At 41.5% G+C, this 15,686-nt stretch overlaps 1 protein-coding gene across 4 annotated transcripts in view; it reads right to left on the bottom strand.

Moving 5' to 3' along the window:
• The window catches only part of GRM5 (glutamate metabotropic receptor 5), a 665,424-nt gene that overhangs the window by 18,061 nt on the left and 631,677 nt on the right, over window positions 1-15,686 (bottom strand). For 3 of the 4 annotated variants that reach the window (XM_073888708.1, XM_073888709.1, XM_025893393.2), the window contains exon 9: window positions 4,497-4,592. The exons of the other annotated variant lie outside the window; for it this stretch is intronic. In XM_073888708.1, the coding sequence (XP_073744809.1) occupies window positions 4,497-4,592 (96 nt within the window). The remainder of the gene's footprint in view (window positions 1-4,496; window positions 4,593-15,686) is intronic. 4 annotated transcript variants of the gene reach the window in all.

Raw genomic sequence — 15,686 nt, 5'->3', positions numbered from 1 at the left:
TAATGCTGGAACCAGGTTTTAAAGTCTTTGATTTCAGAATTTTCACTAAGTCACTCTACTGTATAGATTATTTAATATCCCTGGGCCTCATTTTACTCATCTGTACCATGGAAAGATCATTCTTGGGAGAATTTAGTGCATAACCAATGGGAAGGGACCGCTACGGTGTTTGATGCATAGTAATTATGCAAGGGTAATAACTGGATATTGTTATTTGCTTTAGGACATCTCTAAATGTAAGTTAGAACATTAATCTGAAACTGACTTTGGGGAGGAATGAAGAGAAGACTACTGCAGTAGTCCTATCACTATAAAACTAGCTGGCTTCATACTGGAAAGACAGAATGTTGCTCTCTGTGGCTCTGAATTTAATGTAACTCTGTGTGAAGTCCCTTCTGAACAGTCAGTTTAGGTTAATATTATTTAGTTTCTATTACTCTTAATTCTATTTGCACTGGCATAAGCTGTAGTTTTGATATCAAATGAGGAGTTAATGGGACACATAACTTTTCCTGTGGGACAGGGGTTTCTGTTGCATTGCAATTATCTGTTTTTTCTGGCTCTGTTCTCCTGTGAACTACAGAATTTCAAGGGTTCAGTCAAATCTTTATCATCCATTTATCTCCAGAGTCTTTTAAGTGCTTGGCTCATGGTAGGTGCTTAATAAATGAGCATTACTGAGGGAAGAAATAACTGAATCAAAGAAAGGCAAAACAGTCTTAACACAGACATCACATTTTGGGATTGCTTTTCAAATCTGAGTTCCTCATGCCTATGACATCACCATTACCAGATTCTCTGAAGGCTCTATGAAATATTTATACTCATTAAAATTAGATGTTACACCTACTAGGTGAAAATCAGTTACTCAAGTGATTGGGGATTAATATGTCACCTAATTGATATCATAACATTGCAACAGTAAAAATAACCACGTACCACCTTCCTTCCTTCAAGCCCTGGAGGGGGACTATAGATCTATTTCATTTGATTAGGGAGCACTTTTCCAAAGAGAGACCCGGAGGCTCAGAATGTCTGTGCCTCTCCTTCATGGGGTACAACTCGAGCACTTCAGAATGCAGACTCCAATGAGCACTCCGATAGACTGGCCTGGCTGAGACAAGAGATAGTAACTTTCACTGTTGGGGTTTTAGCCATCTCTGAGGTGGACCATCTCAGTGTGAACTCATACAAGAATTCCCCGTTCTTAGAGCACCTCCCTGTTTCAAACTCTCTTTCACTTCTCCTGCAATCAGGAGGTCTCTGCTCTGAAACACACTTAGACTGTCCACTGTGGAAATATGAAAAGATGACAAGTTATGCTTGATTCTGACAGAAGGGGGAAAATTCACATAAAAGGAAAACAACAACATGATATTTCAGGAAGCTAGAGTGTTAGGGATACATATAATGTTCTTATTCCAAATGTGGGGGTGGAGGCAAAAGGGAGAAGTGAGGGAGTGTCTCTAAGGCCCTGTCATTATTTCAGGGAAGATGACAGTGTTCAGCTCTAGGGCTGCATGCACCGGAAAACTCTCTCTCCCTGTCAGGTAACTTGGCTCTGGAAGAATCACCCCAGGCATGAATTCTCTGGGTCCTGTCCTTTGCATAAATTTCAGCATAGAAAACATAGGCAAATGAGATGCAGGGCAACACTCCAGCGTTTCTGCCATTGTTTGAGCTTCCCTTAGCCCCTCCCTGGGACGGGTTGTTTGGTTAAGGCCACAGAACCAGCCCAGATGTTTGCAAAGTAAATATGCTTGACTCTGACTGGGAAGCAACTGGCAGGGTGGGGAAGAGTGGGATCCAATAAGAAAGAGGGCCTCAACAGCTGATGCTAAAAGTATCTGTAAAAGTCCAATAGTGATTCTTTCCCCAGCCATTCTATTCAGTTCCAGAGGAAGCACACTGGAATTAACTACTGTAACCTCTTATTTAGAAATGTCTACGTTGCCTTTGTCTCCTCTCTGATACCTTTTCTCTTAATATTCATTTTCAACTTATTTCTCCCAGATAAATGTCATTGTGTGTGTATGTGTGTGTATTTATATAAACAAATATGAAGTTGGAAAAAAAGATTTGACAGTTTTAGACATTTTGGCCTCTCCTTTTATGTGTCTCTAGGCATTTTCTCCTCCCTAATGGAAAGCTCTCTTAGAACACTGAAGGACTCACTTTCCCTCCCAAGTACTTTCACTCTCTTCTATCAGGTTATATTTAATGCTAAAGAAATGGGAAGGTAGAAAAAGTAGGAAGGGACGATCATTTGTTCCCAATGAATTATGCTTATCCATGGGACTGAGGTGGTCATTCCAACAGAACTATCCTTACTAGTGCATGCAATAGTCCCCTGGGCTTACCTGGATATATAAATGTAATAAGCCTTGTCATTACCTTGGCTATATCCAAACAAGCGAGGAAACAAAAGCTAACTATTATCTTGCTGTTGTAGAGAAACTTGGACTATTCCCAGTGTAGTTACATTGAATTGCTGTCTCTATGGATCTGGACCTGACCCAAAGAATATTGGTCTGGTTGACCTGGAGTCCCCTTATACCTTTGTGTCCTACTATCTCCTGTCCATCTCCTCACCCATGTTCAATCAAGACTGCCTTGAGCAAATCTAATCGTTGGGCTGATTGGATCTAAACACTACCAAGAACAATGCATGACCCAATGGAGTCCTAATGTTTACCACGAATAGCTCCATGTCATCTCCTAGACGAATGGATTATTCCACAATAACAGTTTATGGATATAAATTGGAACGACCTAGGAAACTTGTTACAGTACAGATTTTGTCTCAGTACATTTGATAGGCAGCCAAGCTTGGGAGGTCCAGTCCTAGACAATTGCTTCAAATCAGGACTCACTCTGGACAGAGCCCCTGTATTCATTTGAGACAGTCATTTTCACCTTGTCCAGCCAACTCCAGTGCTGTTTGACTGATTTTCAAGGACAGGAATTATGGCACTTTGTCATATGTGAATGGAAGGAAACCAGTAGGCCCAATAGTGGTCTGTTGTATTACTCCCACAAAATGATCCATTGAGACTTATCTTCTGGACACATTGAGATCCAAAGATGGCTGTATAAAGGGATCATGGACAGAAGGACATCAGATACACTAATGTGCACACAAATATATATGCCTACACAGGTACACACGCTCTCATTGCCTTGTTCCTAGGAGCCATGGACAAAGCTGGCCAAGCTCTCGGCCAGGGCTGCTCTAAATGATTGGCCAGACTATATGCTACACAGTTCCGGGCACCATTTTCACAGACAGCAACATGAATTCCACTGCCCCCCTCCAAGAAATTGTGCCATGCGGTGGTCCTTGGAAAAAGTTAGACATTATTTTGAAAGCCAGAAGGAGCCTACTACAGAGGAAGCAAATACAATGGTTGGGGTGAAAGTTCAACAGGGCTCCACAGGATTATCTTTTTGCTGTGCAGATGGATACCAAGTTCTGCTCTCAGTACACGCACACATACATGTACACACTGTACTTCCTGCACCTCCCCTTTTCTTTCACCAGGCTGACCTGCAGCAGCTTCCCTTCCACACCTTTGTACCACCGATGGATGGGGAAATGCCACAACAAAGTAGAAGTGGAGAGTTAGTTCATGGTGAGTGAGTCCCCCACTCAAGGCTCCTCCGACATTCTGAAACTGTTTAACGCCATTCTTGACAGTACTTGTCTCCAGAGCCCTTTTCTTGAAATGCGATCCCATGCAATAAAGCACGTTCATTTCATGCAACACAGCTAAGTTGATGCTTATAGTTCTAAATAACCCAGTTGACTGGGCATAGTTCAGTTGGGAGTGCCTGGTAGGAAAGAACATGCATAGCACAGCGACAGGGGGTGTTGGCCACTAGACACAGAGAAAGAAAGGAGCTGCAAAGCTATGGTAGCTAGAGGAGGACTAGCTTTCCGGATTTCAGTTCATGAAAAGCCTCTTGCCTTGACAGCTCACTAGTTTGGCATGGCATTTGACCTTGGCTGTAAAATGATGTTACATTGAAAGGAAGTCAGATTAATTCCCAGGTTTGTTTGGGGTCAGGGCTGGAATCTTCCCTCATTGCAGTCCTTCCCTCAGAACCAGTCTTAGGCTTTTGCATTTGTTTTGACAACTGATTGGACAGTCCCAAAACGTGAATTGCCTCCAATCTCTTCCACTTTGCAAACTCCAGAAGCATTTGACCAGTAAGTTAAACTCCATGGGAGAACTGAAGGTGAGCTAAGGCTTTAGACATGCAAAGCACAGGACCCTGGGAAACAGCAGCATCTGGGACAGGAGGCTCCCATCACTTCACATGGGGATGGCATGGGTTTTGCAAATCAAACACACACAGAAAACCAGTGGTGGCCCCGGTTGGACACACTGCATGGGGGACACAGTGGAGTGAGGACCTAGACCAGGGAGCCGCCTGTTCCTCTAGCTTGCGGACATTGAGTTCACACCACCTCAGGCCACTCACGGTTTGCTTACCTGCTCATTGTTGCTCTCCCACCATTCCCCACACTCCCTTTGGGGGTGAAACACTCTATTTCCGACTTGTGCTGGGCCAGTCTCCTGTCTTTGTACCTGGTAAGCATGAACAAGGACAGGAGCAAACAGAAAGATATGATTGTGTGCTTAACTGGCCAGGCTGAGGAAGAGCGGTGGCTGCAGAGGGTGGTTCCACGGTAAAGCAGGCTTCTGCTCTTCCCTGCAGCAGCTGACCTGTAATATGTATTAGATGCTTGTGATGGCATATGGGTCACATTGGGCATGATTTTGTTACTGCTTTTTAAACCACACATGATCTACACTTGTACATGGCCTATTACTCTATGCTTTCATCACATTTAATAGTCAATGGTAAAAGGAAGGCAATTCCTAGCCTCTAAGCAAAAGATTAATATCAATAAATTAGAATTCATTTAGTGTTTACCATGCACCAGAGATGGTGCTAGGATTTTACCTAAATTTAATCCTGGCAACAACCTGTGGCAGAGGCTCTGTTATGATTATATCCATTTTACTGAAGAGAAGAAACCTAAAATTGTAAGAATTAAGTAGATTGATCAAGGATTTTGAACACAGGGAGTCTCAGTTTAGAACCCACACTTTTAGTCGTTGTAATGTGTTGCCTTCTATTGTGTTTTTTTTTTTTTTCAAATTGTTCTTTTCATTAACAAAGCTTTGTTGAGTGGCATTATGTCTGAGCATTATATCAGAGCCTCGTGATGCCAAAAGAGAAGAGTTGCTTCTTGGATGTAAGATGCTCATATAACCATTAAACTGAAATTGAACAGTCCGTATTGGGCTGCCTGCATTGTGGTGGATAGCTCAAACAGCTTTTGTATCAGAACTGGCAATTCACCACACCTAGAAGGTACTAGATGTTTCATCTAAAATAAGTTGTAAAGTTTCCAACATTAGTCTGCTATATGGACAGTTTTCAGAACGAACATGCTTTCATAGAAATAGTCTTTTTTTATCCATCAGTTTAAGCCTGTAGGTGACTAAAGAGGGTACAGTTATGCTCATTTGCCAGATGAGGACACTGAGACTTTTTAACTGACTTGACCAACATCACAAGCCTCACTGGTAAAGAATAACTGTTAGTAGAGCTGGCAAGGGCCCAAGACTCTTAAGGTTTATTGCCTTTTTCCTTTCTAAAACTGGAGCCTGATATGATGCCACTTCATCCATGCCCCTGGTGTTCAACAGGCAGTGATAAAGTGACTTGGTATCAGAAGACTTGTTTACCCTTGGTATAGTCATCTTATCCCTAAATTTCTTTTCTTGCTGTCTCAAAATTAATATGAAAAAAAACAAAATGCAATAAAAGCAAAGTCATTATTAGTCCTGGATAGAGGCCTTTCTCTTAATTTTCTTCTCTTTTAAGATGTTAAAAATATTTAGTATTTGAATAAAAATGGCTCATTAAATCAAGCCAAGTGGATGGAATGGATTACCTTATTCAACAGACTTTAGTTGAGCATCCATTTAATTCTAGACAATGCACTTTGGCCTGGAGATATAGAGACAAATAATCCATAGGTCCTGCTTCACAGAGTTCACAGTGTGGTAGAGAAGGAGGGGAAGAAGGCTCATGTTGTTTATCAGTTTCAGCCAATGATCAAGAGAGTCTTCTGGAGATTTCTTTCTTTTTTTTTTTTTAAGATTTTATTTATTTATTTGACAGAGAGAGACAGTGAGAGCAGGAACACAAGCAGGGGGAGTGGGAGAGGGAGAAGCAGGCTTCCCGCTGAGCAGGGAGCCCGATGTGGGACTTGATCCCAGGAGCCTGTGATCATGACCTGAGCCGAAGGCAGACGCTTAACGACTGAGCCACCCAGGCGCCCTCTTCTGGAGATTTCTAAGAACAGTTTCTTTTTTTTTTTTACTCTTGGCAAACAAAACACTGGAAATCATGGTCTCTTTTTGCTATGGACAATTGTCTGGTATGGTACTTAGCAATGCTACACGCATGTTGTAGGCATGAGAGAAGGTAAGCCAACATTCTAAAAAATGGTGGCACAGAAGATTAGAAGAATGTAAGTCCTAGACATTATCTCTGAGCAATGGAATTAGCCTGTTTCATCTCAGAACTTCTTTTTATGTGAGTCTTATCATGTCAGCCACTTTGAATTAGGTTTTAGATTCTCTGATGCCAAAATCCTCCTAGCTTTTACTTTGCTTTTGTTACTTTCTCTACCACAAACGAGTCTGAGAATTTCTAAGGTTGTTTATAGCATTAGGTTTGGATATTTATAAGTTCTCCTAAAGAAGCAAGTTACTGGGGCACCTGGGTGGCTCAGTTGGTTGAACGTCTGCCTTTGGCTTGGGTTGTGATCCCAGAGTCCTGGGATTGAGCCCCACATCCAGCTCCCTACTCAACGGGGAGTCTGCTTCTCCCTCTCCCTCTGCCTGCTGCTCTGCCTACTTATGCTCTCTATCTCTGTGTCAAATAAATAAATAAAATCTCTCTCTAAAAAAAAAAGCAAGTTACTAACAAATGCTCTAGTCTTACCTAATCATTTGTCTTCTTTTTAAATATTGTTCCCTTTTATACATACCATTGTATATAAAAAAGTATAAGAATCTTCAGAGTTAGATTTTGTATAGGAAGAAAAAGAGGGAGACAGACTGGGTAGAACAAAGGATTATTTTCTCAATAACCCACATTTAGAGAATACCTAAACAAATGGCCCTTATAACCATGATACAAACACCACTGTTAATTTACTGGAAGCCATGCTAATTGTAGTCCTAACCCGTGTAATATGGGGATTTATAAGAAAAATATATATTTGGTTATTCAGATGACCAAATATAAGTAATACGGATGACCAAATATATATGAGAATATATATATATTTCTTTGATATATTTGATCTTCTACTGTGCCAGGCTCAAGGTTCCCCAAACCCTTGGAATTTCCTAAGCATTGAGAGTCATAAAGATGCCTTTTGTTATGTTAATAAGCTGAATCCTGAAAGCACTTAAGGATGGGGGCTAGTTGCCAGTGGATTAGAGGGCTGGAACTTCCAGGCCCACTCCCTTGCTCTGGGGGGCGGGGGGGGGGCGGTAGGTAGCCTGGAGACTGAATTCAACCACCAGCGGTTGATGATGTAATCAATCATGCCTTTGTAATAACACCTCCATAAAACCCTAAAAGGACGGGTTTGGAACGTTTCTGGGTTGCTGTACTCTGTGGGCTGCTCGAGGAAATTACTCAAACCTGAGGAGGGGGTCATGAGAATCTCTGGCTTATAGCCAGCTGGTCAGAAATACAGGTAACAACCTGACTTGCAACCGTCTCAGAAGTCCAAAGAGGGGAATCGTTGGAATCTCCAATCTACAGCTGGTCGGTTAGAAGCCCAGGTGATAGCCTGGGCTTTTGATTGTCATCAGAAGGGGTCGTGGAGGGGGGACAATCTTGTAGTACTGAACCCTTAACCTGTGGCTTCTCCAGGTTGAAAGTGCCAGAATTGACTTGAATTATAGGATACCCAACTTCAAGAGAATTGCTTGTTGGTTTGGGAAGTGCCCACACCCAACACCCACCCACCCACCCACCCACCCACACACACACACACACACACACACACGCACCGGAATTGAGTCCAGGAAACCAAAGTAACCAGTTACTCTGGGTTTAGTGCTGCATTTTCCAACTGATTAACTAATGGGCATTAACAAGTCAGAACACTGATGAGTACTTCAATAAAGCTTTTGGTCACATGTTTGCAGCATTGGCCTCGGTCTGCATGGATTTGCCAAAGATTTTCCTCAATCACCTTTCCTGTCACTAGACTAAGAAAGTGTCAAGAAAAACAAAATAAAGAATACCAATCTGTTTCCCTATGTGCTCATCCCTCACCTTGTCCAGTTACAGACCCGTGTAAAGGTGGTCCTGGCTCTCTGATGATTTTGGATTTCTCTTCCAGTTGCCATCATGTCTGAGCTTGGAGCCAGATTTTTTTCCTAGTTTTCCCTTTGCCTTCCTGGCTTTGGACAGAATGTTTCTGCCTTAGTTTTCAGTCACTGTTTCCCTTTCCCTCTGTCCCAGTATGGGCCTTCCTAATAGCTCCCCTCCGTCCTAGTACGGACTTCCATAACAGCTTTGGAAACAATCCAGCTCTGTTCCCATGCTGACTCCTCAAATACCAGCCTAGCCTCAGCTTTTGGACTCCAGACACAGTTCAGATCAGACACCTACCCTTAGGTAGTATCCTTAGCAATCATCTAAAAACACAGTTTCTGATTTTAAAATGTATGAGGCAGAGTGCAACCCACTGCATTTTATTTCCCAGATATATTGCCACATCATCTTTAGGATTATCCTAATTTTGGATGCTGACAATGATAAACTAAGGAGAGAAACTATGATATACATTTGAATAGCATTTCCAATATCTTAGACAACGTTTCCTGTACCATTTGATTCTCTCAACAAACAAAGTAATTATTATCCTCATCCTTCAGGAGAACCTGTGGCTCAGAGTGCTTTACAATCTGGCCAAGTCTCCATAATGGCCAGTCACAGAAACAGGGCTAGAAAACATATGATCTACCTCCAAACATCATGCTTTTTATTAACACCTCACTTCTTAATGTCATTTTACACTGAAACAAACAAACAAACAAACCTTTTCTAAATAATCTGATAGCCCATTTGAGGGACTGAAAATGTCATACATGAAGGGACTAGTGTGTACTTAATGCAGGCGGGCTTTGAGCACAATATAGACCGATTTTTTTTTCAAAGGTCAAATTTGACTACACCATGGCCAAGTAGGACAGATCACCCTCCAGGCCCCCTGCTAACATGGAAACAGACTGCCATTCCTCTGACTGAAGTTTACCTACAAGGGATACAAAAATCTAAAGGCCAAAGAGGCATTGCTGAGAACAGCTGTTGGTCGGTATTGATGTAGGGGATTCTGCGCCGTATCAGAAGATACACAAGATGAGGTGGTAGACTTTTTCAACAAGTCTGAAGTGTTACAGAGAGAACCGCAGGAAATCCCAAGTCAATCTTCCAAGTCAAATTGCTCAGGGGAGAATTCTAGCTGAAGACAGAAGGGAAGTCCTTACAGATCTTCACTTTAGAGGGAAAGAGTAAGGCTAAATCTAGTTCATGATTACAAAAGATTCCCTACTTCAGTCTCATCCTTCTGTCCCCTGTGTGTCTGTATGCAAGTAAATGTATTCAAATGGTTTACTACTTGTTCCCACAGATCTTGTGGCCCCCGTGTCCAGAAAAAAAAATAGCTTTTGTCCAGACTTGCAATGTCAAGTTGATTCACTCAGAGATGTCAGATTAAAAACAAACAAAAAAATAAGCATGATTAATAGCCTGAGAAAATAATGTCAGAGATGAACATAAGTTGGGAAAGTATTTGAGAAGCTGCCACGGAGCATACTGCTCCCTCCTCTATAAAATAAAAGGAAGGTAGAAGTTGACAGGTGGGGAAGCAATGCAAAGAAGCAATTAAAATGTAAAGAATCAGCTATATTGGCCCAGGAATTCTATTTATAGGAATTTATGCTAAGGAAATAATTCAACAGAAGCTCAGAGGCTTCTGCACAAAGATTTTTTTCCTTTCAGTGTAGTAGAAAAATAGCAGAAACTAAACAAAACAAGAACAAAGTGCTGGAGAATGGTTTAATAAATTATAGCATAGCAATATTATGGAAATGTGTTAAATTTTGTATTGAGTAAAGTCTTTCATTTGGCTTCCAGAAAATTCCCCAAGGATGTATTTTAATCCCACTTACAATGAGAACTTGTTCTCAGATATGAATCATCTGAAGTCATTGCCTTTCACCATGTGCTTTTTTTTTTTTGACGCTATTTGTTTCACAATAGAAACCCAGGAAGATACAGATTTTAAAACTAATTCTAAGGTGCTTTACAAGCTTACACAATCTCCTCAACAGGGAAAACTTTTCAGGGAGGAGCACAACATTGATTGACCAGAGGGAGGATCTCCAGAAGAGAATAGGATCAGCCTAAAGAAATGTCATGGCAAAGCATTAATTAGAAGTTGCTGGCTTCTCTCTTAGGACTGAGGGATTTTCAGACAAAATAATTTATTCTTCCTGAAAACCGATGAGTCATTTTCCGACAGTTATTTTTCCTAACATTTTTGTGCATAAACAGCTGGAAAAGCTTTGGAGTCAGACCAAGCTGGGTAATGACCAGAAGAGCCAATATATACGGAGCACTGGGAATATACCAGACACATATTGAGTACTCAAACTTACTGATTTAATCACTGCAACAGCCCTACACATTAGGTACTACTGATTTCCCTATTGTACAAATGAGGAAGAGCCAGGATAGAGGGAGATGAAGCGATTTACCCAAGGTTACCAGATTGGTTAACTCTGATGCATATTGTTTCTCACTAAAATGCTCATTACCAACACTACCAGGGCCATTTCTTGGGCCTGGTTCTCTCTTAAATGGTTGAAGGCACACCGGGAACTGTGCTATTTTTTGAACTCTTTTATCTTTTTTCTGATCTCCTAGCTTAAGCCCCTGCCTCTGCTCTTCTTTTGACACTTCTTATGCTAGTGGAGAGGGAGCCTGATCCCTCTTCCCCTCTCCCATACTGACTTTGGTTACAATCTGCACTTAATAACTTCATTTTCTCAGCCTGGGGGTTGGTTGGAGCCCAAACCTCAGTGCTTCTCTGTGGAAGCAGATTTGCTCTGAAAGTAATGGAGACTCAGGGGCCCTCACAGCAGTCCCTTGCAAGGCAGTTTCTATTTTTCTATTCACATTTTGTTACCTTTTTCTTAAATAGAGTCCCTTCCCCAAATTGTATGACCTTATGTCTCACAAAACTTGAATCTACTGGGGTGCCTGGGTGGCTCAGTTGGTTAAGTGTCTGACTCTTGGTTTTGACTCAGGTTGTGATCTCATTTGTTGTGAGATCCAGCCCCACGTGGAGTTCTGTGCTCAGCGGGGAGTCTGCTTGAGATCCTCTGCCTCTGCCCCTCCTCTCTCCACATACCTGCTCGCTCGCTTGCGCTCTTTTTCTCTCTAAAATAAATAAATAAATCGAGTCCAGTGTCTGGCTCCTTGCTCAGTGGGGAGTCTCCTTGTTCCTCTGCCTGCTCCCCCTGCTTGTGCACTCTCTCTCTCTCTCTGATAAATAAATGAATAAAATTTAAAAAAGATAAATAAATCAGTGTGCCTGGGTGGTTCAGTCTGTTAAGCATCTGCCTATGGCTCAGGTCATGATCCCAGCGTCCTGGGATTGAGCCCTGCATAGGGCTCCCTACTAGGCAGGGAGTCTGCTTCTCCTTCTGTACCTCCCTCCGCTCGTGCTCTCTCCCTCTCGCTCTCAAATAAATAAAAAAACTTTAAAAAATTAAAAATAAATAAATCTTAAAAAAAACCAAAAAACAAAACTTGAATCTACTGCTTCCCAGAGTTTGCCTGCTCTCCCACAAGGAAACCATAAACCAGCTGTGTTATACTAGTGGACTTGCTAATGCTCTCTGAGTTACAATTGCCCCACCTGCCAAACGGACATGTTGGGGATCAGGTGAGAGAGTTTATGTAAAATTCTTAATCTTAACAGGTGCATATTAATGTTACTTTTATACCTCTCATTTTTTTTTTTTGTTCTAATAACTTCTATAACCTGGTAGGTTTTCCCCAGACAATTCTGATGCAAAATATTTTGTCCTGTTTTCTCCACATGTCCCCTAATACTTAGGAAGCTATGGGTCCTCCTATGGGATAGGATCTGGATGACCCCCATTACATCTTGTGGATTAATGAATCTTTGATTTTTACCACCATTCAAACCTTGCTTGCAGGATCTGGGTGCTCCCACTTGCCCTAACTCAGGCTACGGGAATGTAGGCTGGATTTGAAAGAGAAATGCAGGCAAAAGAGGTTCTTTTCTTTATCTCAACCCGTCTCTCCTGTTGGTCTTTAGTAGTGCCTTTGGAACACTTATTTCAAATTCTAATTAGATATCAGTTTGCCTACTAGCTTATTATCTCTCATTAAACTGTAAACTTCATGGGAGCCAAGGGCATGTGTGTTCCTTTTGCAAGCACCTCTCGCAGGGCCCAGCACACAGCGACAACTCAGCGAATGCTTCTTTGCAGATTGCCACCGCAGAGATGGTAAAAGCAAGAACATTTATCAAAGGCAAGGCGGTAATATTTATCCAAACCTAGCTCCATCTAAACTGCCTTTCCCTTTCTGTTGTACACACACGGTCATTCACCGGTTCTGATCACAACAGACTTGTTCTGTTGGCTACCCTCCTTTCTCCCTCTGTCCTCTTCCTTCATCTTCATTGCTCCGGCCCCACAGCCACACACAAAACTTTTCTTTTTCTTTTCTTGTCTGTCTCTTGGCTACTGAGGGACAAATAAAAAGTGTTTCCAACTACCGCCAAGAATCTTAGTTCCCCTTTCTCTCAGGTTTAAAAATCACTTGATTTTGATAGGACCAAGAGGGGATGGGGTGACAGAGGGAGGTTGCGGTGTTCCTGATCCCTGCGTGCATGTGAGGGGCTGAGGAGTGCCAGGAGGTCATGCTTCCTGTGACCGTGGCAGCTGCCTGAGAAAGGGGGCTGCCCCCAGAGAGAGGGGAGCAGTTGTGGCAAGTCTGGGTTTGCTAAGTTGTGCTCTGACTCACGTGAGTGTCACAAAAATCATCTCTACTCTAGTGCACTGGACAGAATGCACTAAAATCACAAGTCTTTGACTAAGGATTGCCTTTCCACCTCCCTTCTAGACTTCATTTCATTGTTTTAACAGTATTTTAATAAAGGCAATTATACTTCTCCTGGTCTTAAGATAATGTCTTATGGTTTATTATAATCACATATAACTACAACAGATGGATTTACTAATTTTGCCATTTCTGAGCAGATTCCACATTGTTCAGTGTCTATCACAATAAATTGAAAGTGAGATTGTTTTAATTTCATAATGGGAGACACCCAAAGAAACATTACATAAAAATGATGCTACAAGGTCTTTTCTTTAGTAAATTTACTGGTTTCTTAAGTACTCATTATATACCAGGAGCTGAGCTAGTAGTTGCATGGTGATCTAGAAGTACAGGAGTTTATCATGGCAGAGTGTGATAAACAAAAGTATGCAGTTATACAGCATCATATATACTACACATATACACAAACTTATATGAATACACATACATTTATACACACACAATTGCACACATATCTCTAAATAATCATATAAAAACACACATATAGGTAGAAATGCAGTAGTTCTCCAAATCTTTCTAAATATGTTGGGTTTTAGTTTACATGAGATAGGCAATAAATCAAGGTAATTAAGTGTACTGGCTTTGGAATTAGTCAACATGAGTTTGCTTCCTAGCAATACCACTTACTAGCTGTATGATTCTGAGTAACTTATATAACTTTTTAAAAAATTTTCTTTTTGAATAATAGGAGCAATGCTACTTAACTCATAGTGTTGATGTTCTGCATGAGGATTTTAGCATTTAACTTCACAAAGACATTATGAGGTAGGTACTATTATCATCCTCATTTTACAGATAAAGAAACTGAGCCACAGAATGGCTAAGTAACTTGCAGAAAGTCACACAGTAAGAGGAGGCAAAGCCAGACACATATCTGAGCTGTTGAATTTGCAAGGTTGTGCTCTAGAACATTAGAACCAACATTAACAAAGGGATGACTAAAAGGGAAAAGAAAACTCATTTTAAAAAAATCAAGGAGAAGCCAAAGAATAGGAAGAGGAGGGGGGCAAACATAAGGGCCAGGCACTGTGTTAGGAGTTTTTACATATTGTCTCAAGCATCCTTACAACGTTGGGGAGGGGTAGTGATGACTTTATTCAAAAGAGAACTATAGTTCACACAACTGGTGAATATTGATGTTGGATTTCGACAGTAGGTTCTTCTTATAAATAATATACTCAGACACATATCGTGTGTCTTCTAGATACTTAGCACAGTGCTTGGTTCTGTAGTTGACATTAAGAAAACTTGTTTCACTGCCTCTGACCTCAAAGAGTTTATAATCTAATGGGGATGACAAACATGGATGCCCTAAACAGTCAGGAACATTAAATCCAGGGTGAAAACAATACCACCACCTGTGGCCAAGACTGATGGATCATGGAACTAAAATGGCAAATCTCATGATGGAATTCTAATTTAACCTGGGCTGAGAGGCACATTGTGCAGTCACGGGTTGTTGAATGCATAAGCGAAAAGACATGATGTTATTTTCTCCTTTTTTTTTTTAAGATTTTATTTATTTATTTGAGAGAGAGATTGAGTGTGTGTGTGCATGCATGTGAGTGAGCTGGGGGAGGGACAGAGGGAGAGAGATCATCTCTAGCAGACTCCCCATTAAGCACGGAGCCCCATGTGGGCTTCATCTCAGGACACTGAGATCACGACCTGAGCCAAAATCAAGAGTTGGATGCTTAACTGACTGAGCCACCCAGGTGCCCCATGATGTTATTTTTCTATTTTTCTTTCTTCTCACACAGGACCTATCAGACCAAAGGGCTTAGCTCTCTCCATCCCTAGAGAGAGGGTAAATTGAGGGGGAGGAAGAGGAAAACCGATGGGGCTAAGTTCATTGCTTTGCCTGTTAGTGCCATGTCAGAGCCACATTGGTATCCTTGTGCCCACAACTGTGACTAGAATCTGGCAGGGTTTGATAAAAGAAATGTGCTGATTTGAAGGAATAAATGAGAGGAAAAAAAAGATTATTTCAGGGAAGACCTAGAGAAATCACAAGAGAGACAAAAAACACTACCACCAAGACCCATAGTATCATGTTTTCCTTTGAGGCCTTTCCTGTCTGCTCTTAGATAACTATGTCCTTTTCTGTGCCCCTGCCATGCCCCCAACAAAGACTTGAAGGACCTACAACTCTCTGCTGACATTATCTGTTTACATCTCTGGCTCCATTTTGAGGAAAGGCATCGTCTAGGGGAAGGACAATATTATATTCATCTTTATTATCTCCAGTGCCTAAAATATCATCTTGCTTACAGCAGACAACATGATGAATAATAGGTTCTCAGCAAACAGTACCTGTTTATTATTACAGTCAGGATAATAAACATGCACTGAGCAGAGAACCTTGCTTTCCTGTGACTGAATTCCGCCCAACTCTTTCTAGCCAACTTGTT

Source organism: Callorhinus ursinus, unplaced genomic scaffold (genome assembly GCF_003265705.2).
Source record: "Callorhinus ursinus isolate GAN/ISIS: 27379988/994484 unplaced genomic scaffold, GSC_fseal_2.0 scaffold93, whole genome shotgun sequence".
Lineage (NCBI taxonomy): Eukaryota > Metazoa > Chordata > Mammalia > Carnivora > Otariidae > Callorhinus > Callorhinus ursinus.
The sequence above is the reverse complement of the archived record's forward strand: the minus strand, read 5'-3'. Positions and strand labels throughout refer to the sequence as shown.